Below are 25,924 nucleotides of genomic sequence, written 5' to 3'. Positions count from 1 at the left end.
GTGGTTGGTAGATTTTATGTACCCATCTTTGAGGTGGAGATCAACATCGAGGAAGGTGGCTTGTTGGGTTGAGTAGAACTAAATGGAGGAGAAGCTGTTGAGGTTCTGGAGGAATGTGAATGGGGCGTCCATACTCTCGATCTCGATCATGATGATGTCATCATTGAATCTGAACCAGGTGAGGGGTTTGGCATTCTGGGTATTTAGGAAGGATTCCTCTAGATGGACCATGAATAGGTTGGCATAGGATGGTGCTATATGTGTGCCCAAAATATAGCCATACCCCAGATCTGTTTGTAGGTAGTGCCTTCAAAGGAGAAGTAATTGTGGGTGACGTTATAGTTGGTCATGATGACCAGAAAAGAGGTTGTGGTTTGGAAACTGTCAGGTATTGGGAAACAGCAGTAAGGCCATGGGCATTAGGCATGTTAGTGTAAAGGTACTACCTTGAGTAGTGATGAGTATGGCAGTAACTGTGGAGATTCAGTGAAGAAAAGGTTGGTATCTTTTATATAGGAGGGTAAATTGCGCCTAATATGCTGGAGGTGCTGGTCTACAAGAGCAAAGACCTACTACATTTATCTTACCATCCAAAATTCCCTCCCAACACCACTACACAGAATCCAGAAGCTAAACAGACCTAAAACCGGTCATGAACTTCGCCTCTGACATCCTTAGCCCCGCAGAAATATCAGTCCTTTCCAAAGACCTCACCTTTTGACCCATTTCCAAATTAAGTCATGCAAGACTTTATAAAGACCTTCTCCTGGTCTCTATAGTGGGAACATTTTTTGGCACCAACCTGACCAATGATACTCAATGAAACACCAATGTTGAACCCTGCCTGACTCATTTCACCCCTCCATCCAACCATTATCCATCTCCACTACCCCAAAGACACCCTCTGTTAAGTATCCTGAATTTCTTAACTTTGAACATCATTCCCCAAATCCTTCAACTTGCAAATTGATCCTGACCTTATCAGCCTACCTGCTGACAAAGGCTCCACCACAGTTGTTTTGAGCTACAAGGATTACCTGGCAGAAGAACTCTGCCAGCTGTCAGATTCATTCAACTACAATTCCTGCCACAGTGGTGCCATTCTAGAAATCCAGCAGGATCTCCAGTCTGTCCTCGAATCCTTAGGCCCATACCAGAACCTCTCCGAGGATTTCATCTGTCTCCTCACCCCTACCACTCCCCACACTCCTACCTTCTAATGCTTCCTAAGGTGCATAAACCCAACCACCCAGGATGCCCCATTGTGGCCGGTTTGTGTGCCCCCACTGGGGAAATCTCTTCCTTTGTAGACCAGTACCTCCAGCCTCTTACCCGCAACTTACCCTCCTGTATAAAAGATACCAACCATTTCCTCCATCAACTCTCCACAGTTCTTGTTCGTATACCACATAGTGCCCTGCTCGTCATTATTGATGCCACCTCCCTTTACACCAAAACCCCTAATGACCATGATCTTACTGCTACTTTGCAGTACCCGATGGGTTCCAATTGCCTCTTTCCTACCGTATTTACTCGAATCCAAGCCGCACCTGAAAAATAAGACTCGAAATCAAGCGAAAAAACATTTCCCGAATCTAAGCCACACCTGAAATTTGAGACTTCAAATTCAAGGGGAGAGAAAAGTATTAGGCCGCACCTCCAAATTGAAACAAAGTTGGTCCATTGTAATATGAGACACAATTTAGGTCGAATGAATGACTCGAATGAATGACTCGAATGAATGACTCGAATGAATGACTATACAGCTACAGTAGTTTGGTTCGAGACGTAGCTTAGCAGTTAATCTTTACCAGGTAGCCATTGCTATGTGTCAGGTGCTCTGTCCATATTTATACGGGTACTTTTCCTTTTTCACGTGCTTCATCTGGTTTGAATTGATTGCTTATTTTTCTTTGATCTGATAAGCGCCGTTCTCTTTGTTATAGGTGTTTACGTCACTCTAAGCTGAAAATTCATTACTGTACTGTGTCATGCATTGTTTGTCGCATTCTGATAGTGCGTGTTTACGGCCTGTCACCGCTCGCGGCATGGCTTTCTTTTGTTTGCGCTACCGCCGCTTACAATTAAAAAAGAGAGAGAGGAATCGTCTCATTAGCGAAACAATGGCAAGAGACTGCTATTTGTTGTTACTTACACTGCTGCTTTCTTTGATAATGATCAACAAGAACCAAATAATAGACTGCGTATGATAGAAGATGTTCTGAACGAGAGTTTAGCGAAAAATTTTCTCCGTTTGAAAAATCTTTGCAGGCGCCTCCTTTAGTACATTACATCCTGCACAGGAATTAGTTAGACAGCAGAAGTTAGTTGTGGCGGCACCTACCAACATTTTTTAGAGCTTCCGCTTACTTTGCACTTCGATTCTAAGCCGCAGGTGGTTTTTTGTATTACAAAAACCGGAAAAAAAGTGTGGCTTAGATTCGAGTAAATACGGCAGTCGCTGTGACCAACTATATCATCACCTACAATTACTTCTCCTTTGAAGGCATTACACACAAATAAATCTAGGGTATGGCTATGGGCACCCACATGGCACCATCCTGTGGCAACCTATTCATGGGCCATCCAGAGGAATCCTTCCTAAACACCACTCACCCGGTTCAGGTTCATTGGTGACATCTTTGTGATCTGGATTGACTGTGAGGGCACCCTATCCACATTGCTCCTGAACCTCAACACCTTCTCCCACATTTCCTTCACCTGGTCATACTCAACCCAACAAGTCACATTCCTTGACGCCTGCATGAGTGGACAGTAACAAACTGTGGCCAAGAAACAACTGGACCGTTGTGTTTCTGAAGATGCCACCCAACACTACATTCATCATTTCAGTGACTGCTTCACAGCCTGTGCCATCTGGATACTTCCCACCAATGTCAGCTTTTCTGAATTGTGCAGGAGAGAACTCTCCCTGCACTACAGCCCATGTTTGCGTAGCCCATTTCCTGTTCCCATTCCAGTACTACATAGCCCTCTATTCCACCAACACACCCTATCCTTTTACTTCTCTCCTTTTCCACTACCTCACTCACTCACACCTACTGACAACTGCCCTCCTCTCCACCTAGTCCCTGCACACTCCCACAAGCAGCACTATATGTTCCCCAGCCCTATCCTGCTATCCCTCCTCCTCCCCACCCCAGTCTCCTCGTTAATCCCACCTGATTGCCTTTCCTATCACGCGCTGCTGCTTGCAGTCTGGCTGCAACTGCGAGAGGCTGTGGTCTCGCACGTTCGGGTGCAGGTGTGTGTGTGTGTGTGTGTGTGTGTGTGTGTGTGTGTGTGTGGGTGTGGGTGCGTGCGTGCGCGTGTTTGTGTGTGCGGTTTTTTTTTCCGACAAAGGCATCTCTGCAACATGGTGAGTAGAAACTATACTTTTCTTAAGTTACATTCCAGCCTGAATTTCCATTGTTTTATTGTAAGTTTAATGTTATTTTGTTCCAAGTGTAGTTTCTTATGTTTTAATCGGTACAGGTACGTTTTGCAGGTGCTTTGTAGATGCTTTTCCATAGATTAGTTGTGTATTGGAATCTTTAATTTTGCTTCTGCACTTAATCTGTCACATACCAGCAGATGCCATCAAGATAAGTTTTAGGATGTATTATTCTGCTTTTCAGAAGTGGATCTCAGAGAGGTGTTGATAAAGTGTCTCTAACTGCATTGTTATAAAAAAAGAAGATTGTGGATCTCGTGTGAAAGTATCACAATTATATCACTGGCTACAAACTTTGACTAGTATGTAATATATAAAGTGCAAATTGACCAGTTGAATTGAAAAATGGGGGAACCTGTATGCAGAAATGTTGGATGAGAAGGAGATCGTTTTTTACCAGAGCCACTCTAGATACTGAATGTTATTAAATTTCAGGAGCAAATTAATTAGAGTGGGATGTTCACAGTAAACGATCCCTTGGATAACTGCATTGAGCATGAATTCTCTGCACGGAGAAAACCATGGCTATTGAGGGGAGAATTTGTTATAAGTTTTTAGACAGTTCTTGGCAGAGGCATTGTAAAGTTGATACTTCAATTAAGAAAAAATGAGATTTTAAGAGACAGAAGTATAGTCCATTTAAATTAACTGTTAGTCGGCACCTGACACTTTGCCGCCATGGTGTTGCCACGTCGGTCGCCGGCTACCACCCGTAGGTAACACATGAACCTTGCAAGTCACTTCAAAAATGCTATTAACATGTAACACGGAACAATGTTGGAAGTGACCGCTGTGAGAGATGTCAGAAATAGGAGCTCTTCTGTTAACAGCTGATTTTAAGCGACCAATGACTGACCAGCGCAGAAGATACATTTTGTAACCTTGAATTTCAACACCTGTCTTAAGCTAACCACAGCCTCATGATACGCAGTGTATCTGAGAAAGCAGTGGTCAACAATCTGTGGCAGAAATGAAATTATGATCACTTTGTTCACGGCTGTTAAAGCTAATCCCTACGAGCAAGATCAAGCAAGAACAAATTCAGTTTCGGTACTGAAAGCAAACTGTAATTTTTTACGTCATTGGTCACTTGAAACTATCCTCTAACTGGTTTCATGAGCTGCTGTGTTACCAACAGATGAGCAGTCTTCATTGGTAATTGGCTGCAGATTATAGGCAAGGCAGATTCCAGACAAAGAAAGAATAATAGGTAGAAAAATAAGAGCAAATAAAAAAAGTCATTACAATGATGAAAATCACGTGGCAGGGAATCAGAAATTAAAAAAAAATTACTTTTAAACCAATTAACTGAATAAAATTGATAAATTCTTTTGATTAGATGTAGAAATAAATAAATTTCGTGGTATGGAATGATATTCGAACCTACGATGTTCGACAAAGCAAAACAATACGCTAACCATTGCACTCTTAGTACACCATTGAGTAAAGTTCTTATGTTCTTGACTGTGACCACCCAGTCGCAATAATGAATTCCAGCCTTAAAAAAATCTGTTTCACGCAATGTTGTACGAATGTAAGTCAGTCTCTGTGATTAAGATAACTGCAAATGTAAAACACTGAGTTGCTTCTTGTGTGGAAGTATCCTGTTGTGTTTAGTTATTGCTGTGTATGAAATGTATGTGTTTCATTAGCATTCGTGTGTGTGTGTGTGTGTGTGTGTGTGTGTGTGTGTGTGTGTGTGTGTGTGTTTTGGTATGGTTATCATGTATGATGAAATACAAAATAAATGATAGGGGATCCAAAGAAATCAAGAAAGAGTGCTGTCCAAAAAATTGGAAGTGAACTGACCAATTGTTGTTGCACTTTGGCAGCGCAAATGGTTCAGGCATGATGTTGAACATTCTGGTTGGTTGAAATCACCTCCACCGTATGAAGTATCAACTATTGAGTAATTTTAATCACACTATAATGACCAATACTTACCTTCAGGAGGTGCAACTCCTATGCACTCTAAGAAGGTAAGTGATGGCCAGTCCATGTGTCTATTTATAACAAGTTCAAAAATTGGTACTAAGCTATCGTAGTTTTTGTGGTCAGTATACAACAAATTTCAGTGTTGGGATATAGTGTCTTCGTTCTAGTTCATTACATTAAATATTTAAAAATATTTTTATGACTCCAAACAATGGAAAATCCAGGATGGAATGTGACAATATTATAAAAAGGAAAGTTACTAACACCATATAGCAGAGATGCTGACTCGCAGATAGGCACAGCAAAAATATAAAGCTTTCGGCCCATAAGGCCTTTGTCAAAAGTAGAGCGCGCAACTCAAATACACAACTGTAGTCTTAGGCTACGGTTCCCTGAGACTGTGTGTGTGTGTGCGCAGTCCATTTTTGACAAAGGCCTTACAGACCAAAAGCTTGATTCGTGACAGTCTTTTCATTGTGTCTATCTGTGATGCAGCATTTTCATTGTACGGTGAGTAGCAGCTTTCCTTTTCATAATATTTCTGTGACTCCAGTACATGAAACCATGGGACAGATTGCATTTGCCTTGTTTGACATACATTTACACTGCTATGAACACACTTACGGAAATGTATAGTAAATAGTGTAAACAACAAATTAAAGCTACAAAACTCTTGAAACTAAATGAATAAGTAAAAACCATTTTTATAGTATGAGTTCATGGATGCTTCTGTTGTTTAATGATATTATATTCCACTACTTACATTTATTTGGCTGATAACTAGGGATATGCCCAGTTAGTTACAACTTCTTTTTAATTTTGTGTATTTATTTTTTTCATTCCTCTCTAGTGATTTATGTGTGAATAGGCTGCTGCAAAATGTGAGTTACTGTCTCACACACTTGCTTTATAAGCTTACAAAGATTGTTCTGTGTTCCTGTTTAGGGTCGGGAATTACAGCTGTATTCATTCCACATATTTCCACCCATAGAGGCAGTAATGTAGTTTTACTAAAGGAGCTGTAGTAATATTACAAATGTTTAAATAATTTGTTTCGAAATAAAAATAATAATCAGAATGCTTATTTTCAGTTTAATTTGCACTAACAGTGGTAGTTTTAGGCGTTTATTGTAAGTTATTAAAGTTGTCTGCAGTTGTTTTGATTTGTTGAAATGAACGTACTTCGCGTCTTTCTTTCAGTCCGGAATCTGAGCGCTATTACAACTTCACAGAATTGGCATGCCAACTAAATGAACCTGAGGAAGGTGTGGCACCAACTGACTCGCGTTATAGACCTGACCAACGGCTGATGGAAGAAGGACGTTGGGATGAGGCAAATGCAGAAAAATTAAGACTCGAGGAGAAGCAGAGGCATGCAATGCGGCAGCGAGAATCAGCAGCTGAGAAAGCTGCTGCAGACGGTTAGTTAGTTACTTAGATATTTCCAATGTCAGCTTACAGAAGTTGTAGTAAGAATCTTTTCCATATTAATTACCATATTTGGGACTAGATGGGTCATATCTTGCAGATAAACCTCATTCATTTCAATGGTATCCTATTTATAGAATGATTAAGTGATGTGCCCCAATTGTTAATAAACTAGACTTGGATTCAGGAAGACAGTGGTTAAAATCCCCATCTGCCCATCTAGATGTTGATTTTCTGCGATTTCCCTACACCACACATGGCAATTACCAGGATGTATCCTTGGAAAAGGACATGGCTGATTTCCATTCCTGTTCTGAACTTTTGATTGACCTCTAATGACTTCTTCATCATAGATGGGGTGTTAAACCCTCATTTATCCACAGACAACTGATGAAAGCAGCGATACACACCACCAACACGTTATGCTCATCAAATGCAGTAACCCATCGACACGGCCCTGTTCAAATGGCCGAAGTTGTTCCACAGGAGTATGTACTCATTGGTGGGGCATGGGTGTACCCTGCAGTGAATGTTACAACACTGTTCACCTCTAAACTCAGCATAGCTACTGTGTGCAGAATCAAAACAGGGGGCACACAGACAGGCCTTCCGAGTGCCACCTGATCAACAATGACTGTGACAAATGAATGACTAACACTGTAACCCCTCAGTATGCATATATGGTAAAACCCTGTTTTTACATTTTCAGGGGACTTAGAGTAAATGGTGTAAAATTAAAGTTGTTGTTGTTGTTGTTGTCTTCAGTCCTGAGACTGGTTTGATGCAGCTCTCCATGCTACTCTATCCTGTGCAAGCTGCTTCATCTCCCAGTATCTACTGCAACCTACATCCTTCTGAATCTGCTTAGTGTACTCATCTCTCGGTCTCCCTCTACGATTTTTACCCTCCACGCTGCCCTCCAATGCTACATTTGTGATCCCTTGATGCCTCAAAACATGTCCTACCAACCGATCCCTTCTTCTAGTCAAGTTGTGCCACAAACTTCTCTTCTCCCCAATCCTATTCAATACCTCCTCATTAGTTACGTGATCTATCCACCTTATCTTTAGTATTCTTCTGTAGCACCACATTTCGAAAGCTTCTATTCTCTTCTTGTCCAAACCAGTTATCGTCCATGTTTCACTTCCATACATGGCTACACTCCAAACAAATACTTTCAGAAACGACTTCCTGATACATAAATCTATATTCGATGTTAACAAATTTCTCTTCTTCAGAAACGCTTTCCTTGCCATTACCAGTCTACATTTTATATCCCCTCTACTTCGACCATCATCAGTTATTTTACTTCCTAAATAGCAAAACTCCTTTACTACTTTAAGTGTCTCATTTCCTAATCTAATTCCCTCAGCATCACCCGATTTAATTTGACTGCATTCCATTATCCTTATTTTGCTTTTGTTGATGTTGATCTTATACCCTCCTTTCATGACACTGTCCATTCCACACAACTGCTCTTCCAAGTCCTTTGCTGTTTATGACAGAACTACAATGTCATCGGCGAACCTCAATGTTTTTATTTCTTCTCCATGGGTTTTAATACCTACTCCAAATTTTTCTTTTGTTTCCTTTACTGCTTGCTCAATATACAGATTGAATAACATCGGGGAGAGGCTACAACCCTGTCTCACTCCTTTCCCAACCACTGCTTCCCTTTCATGCCCCTCGACTCTTATTACTGCCATCTGGTTTCTGTACAAATTATAAATAGCCTTTCGCTCCCTGTATTTTACCCCTGCCACCTTTAGAATTTGAAAAAGAGTATTCCAGTCAACATTGTCAAAAGCTTTCTCTAAGTCTACAAATGCTAGAAACGTAGGTTTGCCTTTTCTTAATCTTTCTTCTAAGATAAGTCGTAAGGTCAGTATTGCCTCACGTGTTCCAAGATTTCGACGGAATCCAAACTGATCCTCCCCGAGGTCTGCATCTACCAGTTTTTCCATTCGTCTGTAAAGAATTCGCGTTAGTATTTTGCAGCCGTGGCTTATTAAACTGATAGTTCGGTAATTTTCACATCTGTCAGCACCGGCTTTCTTTGGGATTGGAATTATTATATTCTTCTTGAAGTCTGAGGGTATTTCGCCTGTCTCATACATCTTGCTCACCAGGTGGTAGAGTTTTGTCATGACTGGCTCTCGCAAGGCCGTCAGTAGTTCTAATGGAATGTTGTCTACTCCGGGGGCCTTGTTTCGACTCAGGTCTTTCAGTGCTCTGTCAAACTCTTCACGCAGTATCGTATCTCCCATTTCATCTTCATCTACATCCTCTTCTATTTCCATAATATTGTCCTCAAGTACATCGCCCTTGTATAAACCTTCTATATACTCCTTCCACCTTTCTGCCTTCCCTTCTTTGCTTAGAACTGGGCTGCCACCTGAGCTCTTGATATTCATACACGTGGTTCTCTTCTCTCCAAAGGTCTCTTTAATTTTCCTGTAGGCAGTATCTATCTTACCCCTAGTGAGATAAGCTTCTACATCCTTACATTTGTCCTCTAGCCATCCCTGTTTAGCCATTTTGCACTTCCTGTTGATCTCATTTTTGAGACTTTTGTATTCCTTTTTGCCTGCTTCATTTACTGCATTTTTATATTTTCTCCTTTCATCAATTAAATTCAATATTTCTTCTGTTACCCAAGGATTTCTAGCAGCCCTCGTCTTTGTACCTACTTTATCCTCTGCTGCCTTCACTACTACATCCCTCAGAGCTACCCATTCTTCTTCTACTGTATTTCTTTCCCCTATTCCTGTCAATTGTTCCCTTATGCTCTCTCTGAAACTCTGTACAACCTCTGTTTCTTTCAGTTTATCCAGGTCCCATCTCCTTAATTTCCCACATTTTTGCAGTTTCTTCAGTTTTAATCTACAGGTCATAACCAATAGATTGTGGTCAGAGTTCACATCTGCCCCTGGAAATGTCTTACAACTTAAAACCTGGTTCCTAAATCTCTGTCTTACCATTATATAATCTATCTGATACCTTTTAGTATCTCCAGGGTTCTTCCACGTATACAACCTTCTTTCATGATTCTTAAACCAAGTGTTAGCTATGATTAAGTTGTGCTCTGTGCTAAATTCTACTAGGCGGCTTCCTCTTTCATTTCTTAGCCCCAATCCATATTCACCTACTATGTTTCCTTCTCTCCCTTTTCCTACACTCGAATTCCAGTCACCCATTACTATTAAATTTTCGTCTCCCTTCACTATCTGAATAATTTCTTTTATTTCATCGTACATTTCTTCAATTTCTTCATCATCTGCAGAGCTAGTTGACATATAAACTTGTACTACTGTAGCAGGTGTGGGCTTCGTATCTATCTTGGCCACAATAATGCGTTCACTATGCTGTTTGTAGTAGCTTACCCGCATTCCTATTTTCCTATTCATTATTAAACCTACTCCTGCATTACCCCTATTTGATTTTGTGTTTATAACCCTGTAGTCACCTGACCAGAAGTCTTGTTCCTCCTGCCACCGAACTTCACTAATTCCCACTATATCTAACTTTAACCTATCCATTTCCCTTTTTAAATTTTCTAACCTACCTGCCCGATTAAGGGATCTGACATTCCACGCTCCGATCCGTAGAACGCCAGTTTTCTTTCTCCTGATAACGACATCCTCTTGAGTAGTCCCCGCCCGGAGATCCGAATGGGGGACTATTTTACCTCCGGAATATTTTACCCAAGAGGATGCCATCATCATTTAATCATACAGTAAAGCTGCATGTCCTCGGGAAAAATTACGGCTGTAGTTTCCCCTTGCTTTCAGCCTTTCGCAGTACCAGCACAGCAAGGCCGTTTTGGTTAATGTTGCAAGGGCAGATCAGTCAATCATCCAGACTGTTGCCCCTGCAACTACTGAAAAGGCTGCTGCCCCTCTTCAGGAACCACACGTTTGTCTGGCCTCTCAACAGATACCCCTCCGTTGTGGTTGCACCTGCGGTACGGCTATCTGTATCGTTGAGGCACGCAAGCCTCCCCACCGACGGCAAGGTCCATGGTTCATGGGGGGAGGAAAGTAAATGTAAAATAACAAATAACTTTTTAATCAGTAAAATTTATATATAAGGTCAGGTCCGCCCCTTAATTTTTTGTAGTTTATGTGTATGATACGTGTACATACTAGGCATCGAAATACTTATCATAGACTTGTTTATCATCTGATAAAGGTTATCAGTATTTTGTACTATATTTAGCAAGTGATGTGAAATTTTCTGTCATTTTGGCACAACAAATCACACTAAAAATTATGAAAAGCTAGCAAGTGCTTTGTTGATTTACAAGTTTGCGAAGATAAGTTTCTGTATTTGGCAGTTTTAGTATTCACACTAGCAGCCTATGAAAAATGCAGCTAAAATGTACACTGCATTAAAGATGTCTCCAAAATGCATCATTTTTAGTGTAACTTTTCCTGCAAAAGTGACGTCAGCAGATGTATGTATTACCCAGAACTTTTCTAGCCATTTTAGATAATGTAACATAAAGTGTGTGAAATGTTGTAAAGTACATTAAATATGGCACTACACTACAGAGCAATCTGTTACCATACCCTTTATTTCACGTTCCGTGGCTTCGCCAACTCGCATCCAAATTGTCAACTGCAAATCAGCGAAGACCTCGGGCTACAATACAGGTCAGTCTGTCGCCACAGCATAGATTCCCGGGGAGGGCACCATACCACACTTTGGCCTTTCATGCACACATTTTATAAAACATTAATAAGCAAGTTTATTTTTAACAAATGATCAAAAATTGTGGTTTGTTCTAATTTTCTTGGTGAACTTTTTTCTAGTTGATAAACACAATGGAAAGCTATGATGTCTTCATTGGCAGCAGGAAAAAATGGATAGATAAAAAAAAATCTAATCACCAAGCAACATTACTAAATGCCTTCTCTGAAAACTACCAAGAGTAGATAGTTCAGAACCCCACCATGGTGGAAATACATTGGATCTAATGGCAACAAATAGACTTAACCTCTTTAAGGAGGTCCGCATCGAAATTTGTGTTAGTAACGATGTAGAAATGACAACTAAAACTAGTAGAAAGGTATATATGTTCAGTAAGGTTGATAAAAAAAAAGCAGTAGTGTCAAATTTGAATGAGAAACTTGACCCTTTCAGTGCTGGGCAGGGGAATGTAGGGGAACAATGGCTCAAATTTAAGAGAGTAGTTGACCCATCAGTGGATAGCTAGATAGGTATGTACTTGGAACACTAGTTCATAAGGGGAGGGATATTCTGTGGTATCACTGTAAAGAAACTTTTAAACAATCAGAGATAAGGGCATAATAACTATAAAATAAAGCACAGGACTATAGATAGATGCTGACTGAAACTTATTTGGCTGTCAAGAGAGCAATGCATGAAGCCTTCAGTGACCACTGTAGTAGAATAATGTCAAATAATATTTCACAAAATCCAAAGAAATCCTACTCATGTATGAATGCTATTAGTGGCATCAAACTTAGTGTCCAGTCACTAGCGAACAAAAGCTGAAGTCCTTACCTCCATTTTCAAATATTCTTTTACAAAGGAAAACCCAGGAGAATTGCTCCTATTTAGTTCTTGCACCACAGGAAACACGGGTAAAATAAGTTTTAGTGTCAGCTCAAGGGCTCGATGGAATTGCTGTCAGACTCCACTGAATTTGTGGCTGAGATAGCTCCTCTTCTAACTATAATCTATTATAGGTCCCTCAAACAAAAGCCATGTCCCATAGTGACATCAGTTTACAAGAGGGGTAGTAGAAGTGATCCATAATACTACCGCCCAATGTCCTTGATATTGTTTCATTGTTGAATCTCGGAACATATTCTGAGCTCAAACATGATGAGGTATCTTGAACAGAATACCCTCCTCCTTGACAACCAACATGGATTCTTAAAACATTGATCATGCAAAACCCAACTCTCACTTTTCTCAATCAATGTAATGAAAGCTTTGGATTAAGGCAGTCAGATAGATGCAGTATTTCTTGAGTCCTCATTTTACTGAGTACCACATATAGTCAAGAGTATGGCCATATGGTGTATCAAGCGAAGTTCGCGACTGGATTGAGGACGTTCCGATAAGGACAACGCAGCCTGTTTTCTTGGATGGACAATCATCTTCAGATGCAGAAGTAATTCGCATTTGCCCCCAAGTGTGTTCGGACCCTTGCTGTTTGTGTTGTATACTAATGAACTTTTAATAGTAGCCTCAGACTTTTTGCTGATGTTGCCTTTATGTATAATGAAGTATTGTCTGAAAGAAGGTGCATAGACATTGTCAGATTTCGATAACATTTCAAAGTGTTGCAAAGATTGACAGTTTGCTTGAAATATTCAGTAACTTAAAATTGTACACTTTAAAAAACAAAAAATGTAGTATCCTATGACTATAATATCAGTGAGTCACATTTAGAATCAGCAAACTCATACAAACACCTGAGTGTGTATCTTGGTAAATAAGAAATGGAATGACCACTTAGGCGCAGTCATGGGTAAAGCTGTTGGTAGACTAAGATTTGTTGGTAGATTACTGGGAAAATGCAATCAGTCTTCAAAGGAGATTGCTTGAAAATCACTGATTTGGCCCATTCTAGAATATTGCTCATGTATGATACACAAATAGGACTAAGAAAGGATATTGAATGGATGCAGAGAAGGGTAGTATGAATGGTCAGAGGTTGGTTTGACCCGTGGGAGAGTGTCACTGAGATGCTGAAGAAACTGAACTAGCAGTATCTTGAAGATAGGTGTAAACTATCCCAAAAAAGCCTATTCACAAAGTTTCAAGAACTGGCTTTGACGACTCTAGCAATATAGTATAACTGCCTATGTATCGCCCTAATAACTGTCTCATACAATGGTATCTACTGTATGCCATGCATTTCACAGTGGTGTGCAGAGTATAGATGTAGCTGTATATGTGCAAATAGAGTTTGTGTCATCATTATTACTCAGATCTATTGTGTCATATTCATTTCCTTCATCTGCTTGAACAAATTCCACTTTCCGAGAGCAGTTGGAGATCTTGGACTCCTTAACCCCTGTCCATGCCTTGGCGATACAGTGCAAAGCATCTAAAATGGACTTTTTAAAGGAAACTGGCTCTTTTCTTGCTTCCAGAAAAATTAGTGCCTTGTAGAGAATGGCTTTTCTTTAGTGAGTTTAGGAGACATGGATACTGCCCAAATCCAAGAGCTGCAGTTTGGTTGTGCAGAAACTTTAATTCTCATTTTGTAAACCTATGTTGTGTGGATGTCAGGCCAATAATCCCATTATTTTCCAATCACGGAAGGTTTAATTTTTTTCTGAGCGATCAGTGTTCGTGCCAAGCGTTACTGTTAGGTGAAATTTACTGTGTGCACCTCCATGGCAGTTTTCGCTTTTGAAGACAAGTGTTTTGTTTGGAAGGACATTGCAAGAGACCAGTCTAACGTATGTTGACAATATCTTTCACTTTATATTGCTTAATAAGTTCATATAATCTGACATTGTGACATTCACTAACAGTTTTTATATATATGATGTAAATAAAATAGAAAGAAACATCCACATGGGAAAAATATATTAAAAACAAAGATTCCAAGACTTACCAAGGGGGAAAGCGCCAGTAGACAGGCACAATAAAATAACACACAAACACACACACACACACAATTTCTAACTTTCGCTACCAACGGTTGCTTCTTCAGAAAAGAGGGAAGGAGAGGGAAAGATGAAAGGATGTGGGTTTTAAGGGAGAGGGTAAGGAGTCATTCCAATCCTGGGAGCGGAAAGACTTACTGTAGGGGGAAAAAGGACAGGTGTACACTCGAACACACACACACACACACACACACACACACACACCCATCTGCACATACACAGACACAAGCACACGTCTGCGTGTGTGTGTGTGTGTGTGTGTGTGTGTGTGTGTGTGTGTGTGTGGCGCGCCTGTCCTTTTTTCCCCCTACAGCAATATAGTAGCAATATAGTATAGCACAATAAATATATAGTATAGCATCTGTCCTTTTTTTTTCCCTCTACGGTAAGTCTTTCCGCTCCCGGGATTGGAATGACTCCTTACCCTCTCCCTTAAAACCCACATCCTTTCATCTTTCCCTCTCCTTCCCTCTTTCCTGAAGAAGCAACTGTTGGTTGTGAAAGCCAGAAATTTTGTGTGTTATTTTATTGTGCCTGTCTACCGGCGCTTTCCCACTTGGTAAGTCTTGGAATCTTTGTTTTTAATAAGTTTTTATATATAGTTTCGTAAACCACATTTTAATGGTCCTTGAATGTATCAGGCCACTATCTCTATGTATTCGGAATAACCGGCACATAGTGGAACCCCACATATACACTATTCAAGGGACTTAAGAAAAAAAAGGCATAAAACGTAGGAAAATGTAAAAATGGCGTGAAACGTAGGAAAATGTAAAATGTGGGAAATACCTTTTTAAGCTGTAAAAGTTATATGTAGTATACCCCCTTGTAGGGACTTGTTTATTATCTAATGAAGGTTTATTATCTAACACAAACTGCTGATGTAACTGGAACTGATAACTGTTTGCGAAGGGGGAAAGTTTGACTCAATACCATATGTTATAATCAATGTCTTTGAAAGCCAGCAGCTGTCATTCATTTTTAAATAATGAAATACTGCACTAGTTACATATTTTTTCATGCTTAGCATGATGGGTTTGAGAATTTTTTCTTATCAAGTGCAAAGTAAATTGTGTGGTAATTCTTCAAGCTTTCGCGGTGAGGCATTGTCATGTTGATTGATCGGGTTTCTGCCGTTTATTCACGTTTTTTCTGCATGATATTTCAACTGCGAGTCACACAGTTGAAATATCATGCAGGAAAGACGTGAATCAGTGGCAAAAACTCAGTTAATCAATATTGTGTGGTGGTTGAATATGTGTTATTCTGCGTCTCTTGCACTATAGTCATCTTCTGAGGTCATCAGGTACTGTGCCTCATCAGTCATGTAGAAAACCGCACACACACACACACAAACTATCACTCTCATTGTTTCTTTGTGTAACATCACAAAAAATACTAACGTAAATACTGCACTTGACAATGAAAATAAATTCTCGAAACAAGTTTTGGTCAGCATGAATAAAATACATAACCGGCACTGTATTCAAACTAAAAACATTTGGGCAATGCGAAGCGAATGACTGTGTCAGCCAATGCTCCAAGTGGCCACATGCCGCAACACGCTAAATATGGTTCGACAAAGGTGTCACGATGATCACAGCAATCAAGAAATGGCATTTGCGCAGTAGAGACAGTTAGGAAATGGTTGTGATTGGTCATGATATCTTCATTTTAACGAGCCTAGTTACTCCCATCAGCCACCACGCCAAGTAGAGCTTGGCAGTGGCAGGAGATACGGCAGGAGTTGTTCCAACTTCTACATGTTTACCGGTTCAGATCCACTGAGTAGAGTGCCCTGGTGTCAAGGAATTTAACCACGTAATATGTTTAAACACTATTAGATGGCCAACATCATGCCAGTGTCATTCTTTCTCCACAAACATTTTTTCATAATGTGTAAACCACAGGAAAACTATAAAATGTTGATGCAAAATGAGGTGCAATTAACATTGTGGGCTTAAGAAATTTGACGGCACCAATAAAAAACAGCAGGAAAATGTTAATTTCGGGAACGCAAAAGCGAGGTTATAATGTATTTCCCCTTCCTCCTCTATATTCCCGCCCCCTTCCACTACTACACTTTCAAAAATAGTCTTTGTTTTTTATGGTAGTATGTAGCATAGACACAGATTTTCTTAAGTTCTTTGTTAATACAACATGTGTTCCACAATGAACTTAACTCTCTTGAGGATTTTAACTTTCTCTCCCATCGAAAGTGTTTTCCCATCTCTTTTGGTAACATCGGTTCTCCATCTTAAAACTGCAACAGAAAACAATCAACTACTTGAAAGAAACAACACAGTACGTAAATTACTTAACATGAGGCTATGCTAAACCAGGCATTGAAAATCTTTGGTGACCTGTGGGCTCAATTTACATATGTACTTATAGATCACTGGGCTGACTTTACCATGTGATGTGACAGTAGTGTTCCCAGCATGTAAAGTCAAAACTACAGAGCCTGAGATGTTAATGTTGATGGGGTAATGTATCATCACAAATGGCACCTCTTTCCTGACATGGCATGCCAACAAATTACGCCTTGAAATTTTTTAGTTCATTCACATTCACCCCATCTTCAGATTTTTACATTTATTAATGTGTTGTGAACATTGTTTATTTACTTACGATGTTTTACAATAACCATCTTAAAAATGTGCATTGTAAATTATGTAAATCCGTTAATAAATAAACAATGTTCACTACACATAAATAAAGGTAAACTTCTGAAGGTGGGCTGCCAAGCATCTTGAAACATCGTCATGGAAAAATAAATGCCTATAAAAGCAACTGATCGTAGCTAATTTGATACAAGTTTCCAATTACCTACAGTTTCAACAGCTGCAGCCCTCTAATACATCAATGATGGACAAAAATTAGTAAGTAGCGTTTATACAAATAAAATGTGGCAGTGAGACTGGCAGTCCCTGTTGCCAAGCTGTGAGGAGTAATTTTGCAGTTTTTGGCCACTGGCAGGTCATTGGAATTTTTGAAATTAGGATGATAATATCCAAAAAGACTTTAAACAAGAATCTTTTAAATATTTTCCCAAAAATATTTTTGAGGACTGGTCTCATGGGTATAAGTTGTTCACGTAAAACTAAACAAATTAAGACATCATTTCTTTATTCGTTTTTAAATTTTAAAAGCATAGATCTCTTGAACTTTATGTATACCACTTATATTATACCAAAGCAAAACTGGAAAAATATGAACAACAGAATGTCCAGTATCTAACAATGCCTCATGACAGAGTAAAATACGAGTGCCTTGCGCGCTCTCCCACAAATTTCTTGCATAAGCCAGATTGAAACCAACTGCGGGCTGTCTATTGCCCACCCTTTGCTATACAGTACATGGAACAAACTCTTGGCATGGCAGTTGATGTGTCAATTGAAATCGACTCACATTGGTTGTAACAAATAACACTGTGTTCATTGTGTATATAAAATGAAACAGCTGTATTTAATTAAGTTGCAAATACTGGAAAGTGGATGTCCTCTGCATATAATCGGAATAACAGGGTGAAGATAACACTGAAACAATGTGGCTACAATAATGTTAAGATATTTCCTGGTGTGTAGCACACGGCATGAAAGGATAAGTTTGGCAGTGACAAGAAACAAATGAATGTTCATATCTTACATCCTTATTTAGGTTTCACATTATTTCCCTAAATTGATTAAGGCAAACACTGGGAAGATTCCTTTGAAAAGGCATGGCTGCTTTCCTTGCCCGCCCTTCCCCTAATCCAAACATGTGCTCCATCTCTAAAGACCTCATTGTGGACACAGTGTTAAACACTAATCTCATCCTCCTCCTCCTCCTCCTCCTCCTCCTCCTCCTCGTCCTCCTCACATTGGTCTTTCACTGTATGAAATGTGCGGCAAATGTAAGACTTTCCACACTCACATGTAATCTCATATACGCCTTGCTTCCCGAGGTTGCAGTCATCTTTGACAGAACCCAAAAAGACACATCCAGTGTTGGCTGTTAGGGGACCTCTAGTTCTTGAGGAAATACTGTAAAAGTACGGCTAGAATTCTGTAATGGTAGTTGACTCCATTTCTTCACTTGATTTTTGGAATAGCCGATCTATTGAAAAAAGTCTTAAGATATTAACACTCATTTGTTGCTTCTAGGACACCGGCAGTTGCTATGTGCCATCAGTAATCAGCAGCAAACACAAGACAATGCTGAGCAGTTTCCTCAAAGAAATATTGTGAGATTTACTCAACATGGTCCCATGGCAGACCTGAGAACCAAATAACTAATAACTGTTGGAAATAAAACAATGGAAAGTCCCAGTTGGGGTATCAACAATATTGTGTAAAGGATAGATTGCTACTCACCATAAGGATGACACACAGAGTTGTAGACTGCCACAACAAAAAGACTGTTACACACTTAGCTTTCGGCCAAAGTCTTCTTCAGAAAAGGACATTCACATAAGAAGCGCACATCGAGCATACATGACCGCTGCTGCTACCAGACTGCAGTAGAGTCATGTCGAGCAGAAACAGGAATCTGGGGTTGGTCAGCAAAGAGGAAGGGATAGCAGGGTATGGGTAGGAGTGAGAGGAATTGGTGCTGCCTTACGGAGCACACAGGGTCTAGAAGGTGGGCAGACAAGGCTGACTGGTGAGGGATAAGGAGACTGGGGGAGGTGTGGGGTGGGGAATGGGGTGTGGAAAACAAAGGCAGCAGAGTGTGAAAAGACCGTTGGCCTTGGCAATGAGGGTGTGGAAAGTGAATTTGGAGGACAGAGGGGATGGAAACTATTGAGTGGAGGCCGTGGGGACAGTAGGTTACCTTACTTTGTGTGGGTTGGGGGGGGGGGGGGGGGGGGGGAGTGCACTGATTTTGGAAGTGGAGAATGTGTTGTAAGGTTAACTCCCATCTGAGCAGTTCAGAAAAGCTGGTGGTGTAGGGGAGGATCCAGATTGCCCGGTTTGTGAAGCAGCCATTGAAATCTAGCATGTTATGTAGGATAGGGGTTAGATATGACCCATGAAGTTCTTCCTCGTCAACCCCACATAGCACCCAGACTCTGCCTAGCTGACGTTTTCAGCTTGCTGCATCCCCCAAAACTCCCTACTAACACTCCACCAAAACTAATCCCACAGAAGTTTCAGTCCTATCCAAAGCATCACTTTCAGCCCTGCACCTGAATTTAACCGTGTTCAACTTGTCAAAGACCTACTTTGCTTCTCCTGAGCTCTGCAATGGAAACAGTTCTTTGCCACCAATCCCTCCAACCAAAGTCTACCTAATTCCAACATTTAACACTGCCTCTCCCAGATCAAACCACAGTCCAACTACAATCCTCCCCTCCCTCTCTCCTCTGTCCCACTTAACCAACACCTGGCCACATTCCAGGAAATCTGTACCTCCAAATTGGCCTCACCATCCTCCCCCAGGTCCCTTCCTAAGAACAATCACCTTTCAGCAGAAGAAAGGACAGGCACATACAACCTCGAAGCAGATTCGGACCTAATCATCCTTCATACAGACGGAGGTTCCGCCACTGTCATTACAAATCACAGTGGGTACCTGGCGGAAAGCCTCTGCCTGTTGTCTAACTCCTCCACCTACAAACTTTGCCAGAGTGGTCCCATCCAAGAAGTCCAATGTAACCTCAAAACTCTGCTTAAAGCCTAGTTAGTACCTTCTCAAAACTTCTCCCCGGAATCCATTTCTCTTCCCACACCTATGGCAGCCCATATGCCTACCTACATGCTCCACAGAAGCCATAAACCCAACTGCAAATGACCCAGTCTAGCTGCTGATTGTGGCCCCCATTGAAAGAATTTCAGCCCTCATTGACCAACACATCCAATCAGTTGCCCAAAATCTAGCTTCCCATTCAAAGATACCAATGACGTCCTCCACTGACTCTCTACCATCTCCACCCCATCACGTCATGGATCCCTACTCATCACTGTAGACACCACGTCCCTGTGTACCAACATCACTCAAGCCCAAGGTCTTGCCACTAGTGAACACTATGTCTCCCATTGTCCTTTGGAATACAAACCCTGTGGCTCATTTCTCATGCACCTCACCAACTTTTTCCTAACATGCAACTGCTTCTCCTTTAGGTGAAGGTTTGCAACAAAAAAAACTGCGGCACAACCATGGGCATATGCATCCTTGTATGCCAACCTGTTTATGGACCATCTAGAGGAAAACTTCCTAGCCTCCCAAAACCCCAAACCAATGTGCTGGTTAGGTTCATTCATGATATCTTCATGATCTGGACATGTGGCCAAGACGCCCTATCATCACTCCCCTCACTCCTTTACAACCCCAGCACTTTCTCTCCCATCAGTTTCACCAGGTCCTCCTCAACACAGTATACCACCTCTTTGGATGCTGATCACCTTCTCTCTGCTTCCTCTGTCAACAGCTCTGTTCACATTAAACCCACATATTAACAACAGTATCTGCATTTCAACAGCTGCCATCCCTTCCACACCAAAAACTCTTTATCTCATACATCCTGATCATCTGGGTATGGCATATCTGAAGTGACAAAAACTCCCTTGCTCAGCATGTTGAAGGTCTATAAAGGCCTTCACAAACAGTCCCTGTCCCCCAGACCTAGCCCACAAACAGATTTCCCATGCTATATACCAACCACTCCCCAAGAACTAGCTACAAATGAGCATCCCCTTCATTATCCAGTACCAGCCCAGACTGGAAAAATTGAACCATATCCTTCAGCAGGGCTTTGGTTATTTATCATCATGCCTCCTAAAGTGTGTTCCATCACCCGCCCAACCTTCACAACAACCTAGTCCACCCCTACACCACTCAAAAAAACCCAACCACTTCTCACAGGGATCCTATCCCTGTGGAGGCCAAAGTGCAAGAACTGCCTAATACATCCACCCAGCATTGCCTGCTTGAGTCCTATCACGGGCTTATCCTACCACACCAGAGGCCAGGCCACCTCTGAAAGCACCCTGGTCATATATCAACTCTGCTGAAATTGTTGCATAGCTTTATATATTGGTATGACTACCATCCAATGTCTACTAGGATGAGTTGCCACTGCCAACTGCAGCAAAGGGCGAAATGTACCATCATGTGGCACAACGGACAGCCAAATGTAACATGTTTGATTTCAATGGCTGCTTCACAGCCCAGGCCATCTGGATCCTTCCCTCCACTACCAGCTTGTCTGATGGGAGTTAACCTTACAACACATTCTCTGCTCCCAATATCATCCCAGCCTCAACCTATGGTAATAATACTGCCCACCCTCCACCCAACAGTTCATCCAAACTCTCTTCTCCAACCCTCATTGAACTTTGCTCACTGCCAATGCAGCTGTTCTTTCTTCCTTTCTGCTGCTCCCATTTTCTGCCCCTGCTCCCTGCCCCTCCTACCTCATAGCCTCCCAGTGCCACACCAGAGAGACTTGTTTGGCACCATCTCATCCTTGCACACTCTGTCAGGCAGCACTGACTCCTCCCCCTCCCCTCCCACTCATCCATATCACTTCAGATGACTGCTTCTACTCAACACAACACCATTGCATTCTGGCTGCATCCCAACCAACAAAGTGTCTGTCCACATGAAAGGCTACTGACAAACAATGGGCAAGAGACAGCTGGTCCACTCAGTTGCTGAACATACTGCACAACACAGTATGCTTCACTTCAGAAACTGCTTCACAGCCTGCACCATCTGAATCCTTCCTACCAGCAGCAGCTTTTCTACATTGCACAGGAACTCGCCCTGCAATATATATTACATACCTGTAGCTCTCTGGCCTTCACCTACCTGTCCCCTCCCCTGCTTCCACTTAACAGTGTTCTACCCCCAACAACACATCCAACAGTCTCTTTTACCCCTCCTCTATTTCTTTCCTTACTCCCCCCCCCCCCCCCCAAAGCCTCCTGACTGCACCTCGCAGCCCTGTTCTGTCCACACAACGTCCCTGCATGCTCCCATAAGCAACACTATATCTTCCCCAGCCCTACCCTGCTATCACTCCCCCTCCCCACCCCACACTCCTCCCGATCCTCGTCCCTTACCATCCATGCCAGATTGTTTCTCCCCTGAGGTGCTGTTGCAGTCCAGCCTCAGTGGCCAAAGACAATGGTTTTGTGTGTGTGTGTGTGTGTGTGTGTGTGTGTGTGTGTGTGTGTGTGTGTGTGTGTGTGTTTCCAAAGAACAAGTGTTCCACATATCCACTGTTCATATGAAGACAGGCTTCAGAATATTTCCTCATCAATGCCCGTGTACTTTTAAAGTCCCAAACTTGTTTTGAGTTCATTGATGACCATCCATAGTTTGTTCTCAGAGTTCTTCAACTCTATCGACAAGGTTGTAATGCACAAAACTTTTAAGTATCCCCACAAAAGAAAACTCAACAGGTTCATGTCATGAAATCTGGGAGCCTTTGATGGTGAGCCAAGATCAATACTCTTGTCAAAGGCACTATGTACCATTATGTACATTTCCAGAATGATGATAAAATCAAATGGAGAGCAGTTCATCACTTTGTAATTACACCTCACTGGTGTAAACATAGCTGTACCCGTGAAACCTTTGGTTTCTGGACTTATGGTTGTTGGGGTTATTTGCTTGTTTTATTGTTCTGTATTTGCCTCTTTTTCTTGTTCCTGCAATAGTCAAATATCTCCTATAATGGCTATAGGTTCCCCTTGGTTTTCAGATGTTCACTAGTAACATAGCAAGGCTGTTTTGGCTAGTGTCAAATTATTGAAAAATTCACTACCCCTCTACAGGAACAATTTGTTGCTCTCAAGCCCGTGATTTGAGGAGTTTCTTTAAAATCATTGCTAACAGTATAGTATGGTTGTAATTGGCTACAAAATGCATGTATTAGGTAATTTCACAATTGTCATCTGTATCTACATTTATCGCATACATGATTTTTTTCTGGTCCATAATTATTTGATTGCATTACCCCTTATTTTAATGTTACTCAAAACAAATCTCCCCATGTGTCACACTGAAGTTGCTGATTTTTATCTATATCTTGTTTTGCACATACATTGCGCACTTCTAATTTCATAAATAGTCTTTGTATACAAATAATATTGTTCTCGTAATATAATATACATCTAAAACATTTTAATTTGAGTGATCAGTGTGTTTTTGTTTCCTTTTGCAGGTCGTCCGTACACTCCATATGAGCCTGTATGGTTCAAGAAAGAGAAGGAGCCATTCACTGGCAATGTTTTCCATATGTATCAAGGACAGTACTGGGCATGCAAAGATAAACAGGATTGGGCTGTATGCCCTGATATATTCTAGCTGCCATGGTGCTGGATTATTCTTACTTCCTCAGTCTTGCAACTGTTTTCTTCCTTTACTGTAGGGAAGAGCCCTACATTGAATAGCCATCTCCTTGATGGTATAATCGCCATCCAAATTTATCATGTAAATAAATTTGTAATTTAAAGAAAAAAGTGTATTTTATTTCTATCTGTATTTTGTTGTGTCCATTTTAATTGAACCTCACTGTGTTACGTCAGAAGTAGAGCACTTTCCAGAAACATTTTGTAAAGAGTGTGTGTGTGTGTGTGTGTGTGTGTGTGTGTGTGTGTGTGTGTGTGCGTGTGCGCGTGTGCACTTGCGCACATGTGCTCTTTTGGGGGGGGGGGGGGGGGGGGAATTGCAGCAGAGTGTAAGTATTGTGTTATTACTATGTTATTAATGGAAGGCTGTAGTTAATATTTTTCGTAGGTCAGAATGTACTGTAATTGTGAACTGTTAACCATGTAAAGGCTCAGCAGTAGTAAATTTTCTTCCAGTTTGGCCTGGAGGGGAGGGACGGGGATAATGAATGAATTGTGATACAATGTTGTTCTTCATGGGGTACAAAAAGGGGGCGGGTCAGGGCAGAGACTGCTGTCTTTGTAAATTGTTGGTGTAAGTTTAACTTAAAGAAGACATTTGATTACCTCTGTTAATCATGTGGTGATGACTGTGGAGGAGTGTTTTATGCTTTCTATGGCAGCTTTGTTGTTGTTGATCTGTTGTAATATTTGATACTCTACTGTATGATTTGGTGCAACTTTTGTACAGAGTTACTTGAATCTGACTTATACTTCATAGTTAGTGTTATTTATGCTGTGGATTGCTTCATACCATTGAGATGTTTATTTTTATAAGTTTTGTTTGTGTGATCTTTGTCATGCTGATATAGTCCCATTCTGTCACACTTATGTTAAAATATTGTGCTAACATCTTTCTATTTAGTATAGATCAGACTTAGTGAGATTGTTCCTTTGTAACAAGAGTTTGGATGTTTTGTAAATCTCAGATATTATTGTCAGGTTCTTTGTTCAACTGGCTTCCATATTTAGAATAATCCAGTAAGCCATTCTGTCTGTAAAATATTAGTTCTGTACATGTATTTTTATGATGAAGAGTATTTACTGGGAGGGAGATAGATCCTTTCATGGTAAATTTTGTCTGTAGTAATGCAGGTGTTACTACCAACATCATTTTCACTCGAAGTGCATCTGAAACATAACTTAATGAGAGACATGTTGTGAATATAGGACAGAAATACTGTTGTTGTGTAATGTGCCTTTTATTGTGTAGGCACAATTTATTTTTACAACACAGCTGCATGTAATTTACTACAGACAGTTGCATTCTGCATTGACCCGAAGGACTGAAATATTTTCAGAGGCGTCCAAATTTTGTTTACAACAAAGCAGTCATTATATTTTTGCTTTTTCAGATGACTCATGTAGGGAGGAAATCTGCTTGGTGCAATTAGCAGTTACATTGTGAGGTATATTTTAAGTGCTGTTCATAGGTGAAGAAAAAAGTCACTACCAGTGAAACCATAAAATTTGTGCTTTACTGTAAGATAATTTTGTGTACGTAATTGTCACATATTTATGGCCTCTGTTATAATATGAAAGGTAGTGTTTGTTGTGACGTAACTGTACAAATCTGGAAGCTGTGAATGAAATCCCTTAAGAAATGAAAATGATTTTTCTTTATCATTTTTCTGTTTACACAGTTATCCAGACACATGGGTGAATTGTACGTTATGCCACAAATGCAGTCACTTAAGTGATTTCCTAATTCCTATAATTATGACATAGCAACAACAAAATTGTTGACTTTGTCATTTGGTGTAATAAATAACATTGATTATTATCATAATTTTCTTCTAGCCATTTCTTTTATGCTGTGTACCTTTGAATGTTCTATAAAATTCATTTTGTATTTGACAGATGCTGAGATGCCCTAATTCTTCTTCTTCTTGCTACAATCATCAAAATATAACTTAAAATCTGTTGCTTTTACATCTCTTGTATACTGTCGTCCTTTGTGAGCAACGTTCATTTCTCACCAGTGTGCACTTGTGGTCTTTAATATTAGAATCCCATAAGTGAAATGGCTTTCATCTGCAAAACTGCTGGGAAATGTGGAACTTAAACTTAAC

General features: G+C 40.7%; 1 protein-coding gene across 2 annotated transcripts in view; it reads left to right on the top strand.

The window, feature by feature from the left end:
• LOC126285403 (oxysterol-binding protein 1) overlaps positions 1-25,641 on the top strand; it is a 288,641-nt gene extending 263,000 nt beyond the window's left edge. For both annotated transcript variants that reach the window (XM_049984748.1, XM_049984749.1), the window contains 2 exons: positions 6,590-6,810; positions 23,627-25,641. In XM_049984748.1, the coding sequence (XP_049840705.1) occupies positions 6,590-6,810; positions 23,627-23,769 (364 nt within the window). In that variant the 3' untranslated portion in view covers positions 23,770-25,641. The remainder of the gene's footprint in view (positions 1-6,589; positions 6,811-23,626) is intronic.
• Positions 25,642-25,924: the final 283 nt, after the last annotated feature.

This window comes from Schistocerca gregaria, chromosome 8, assembly GCF_023897955.1.
Source record: "Schistocerca gregaria isolate iqSchGreg1 chromosome 8, iqSchGreg1.2, whole genome shotgun sequence".
Classification (NCBI taxonomy): Eukaryota; Metazoa; Arthropoda; class Insecta; order Orthoptera; family Acrididae; genus Schistocerca; species Schistocerca gregaria.
This window is presented reverse-complemented; position numbering and strand designations above follow the sequence as displayed.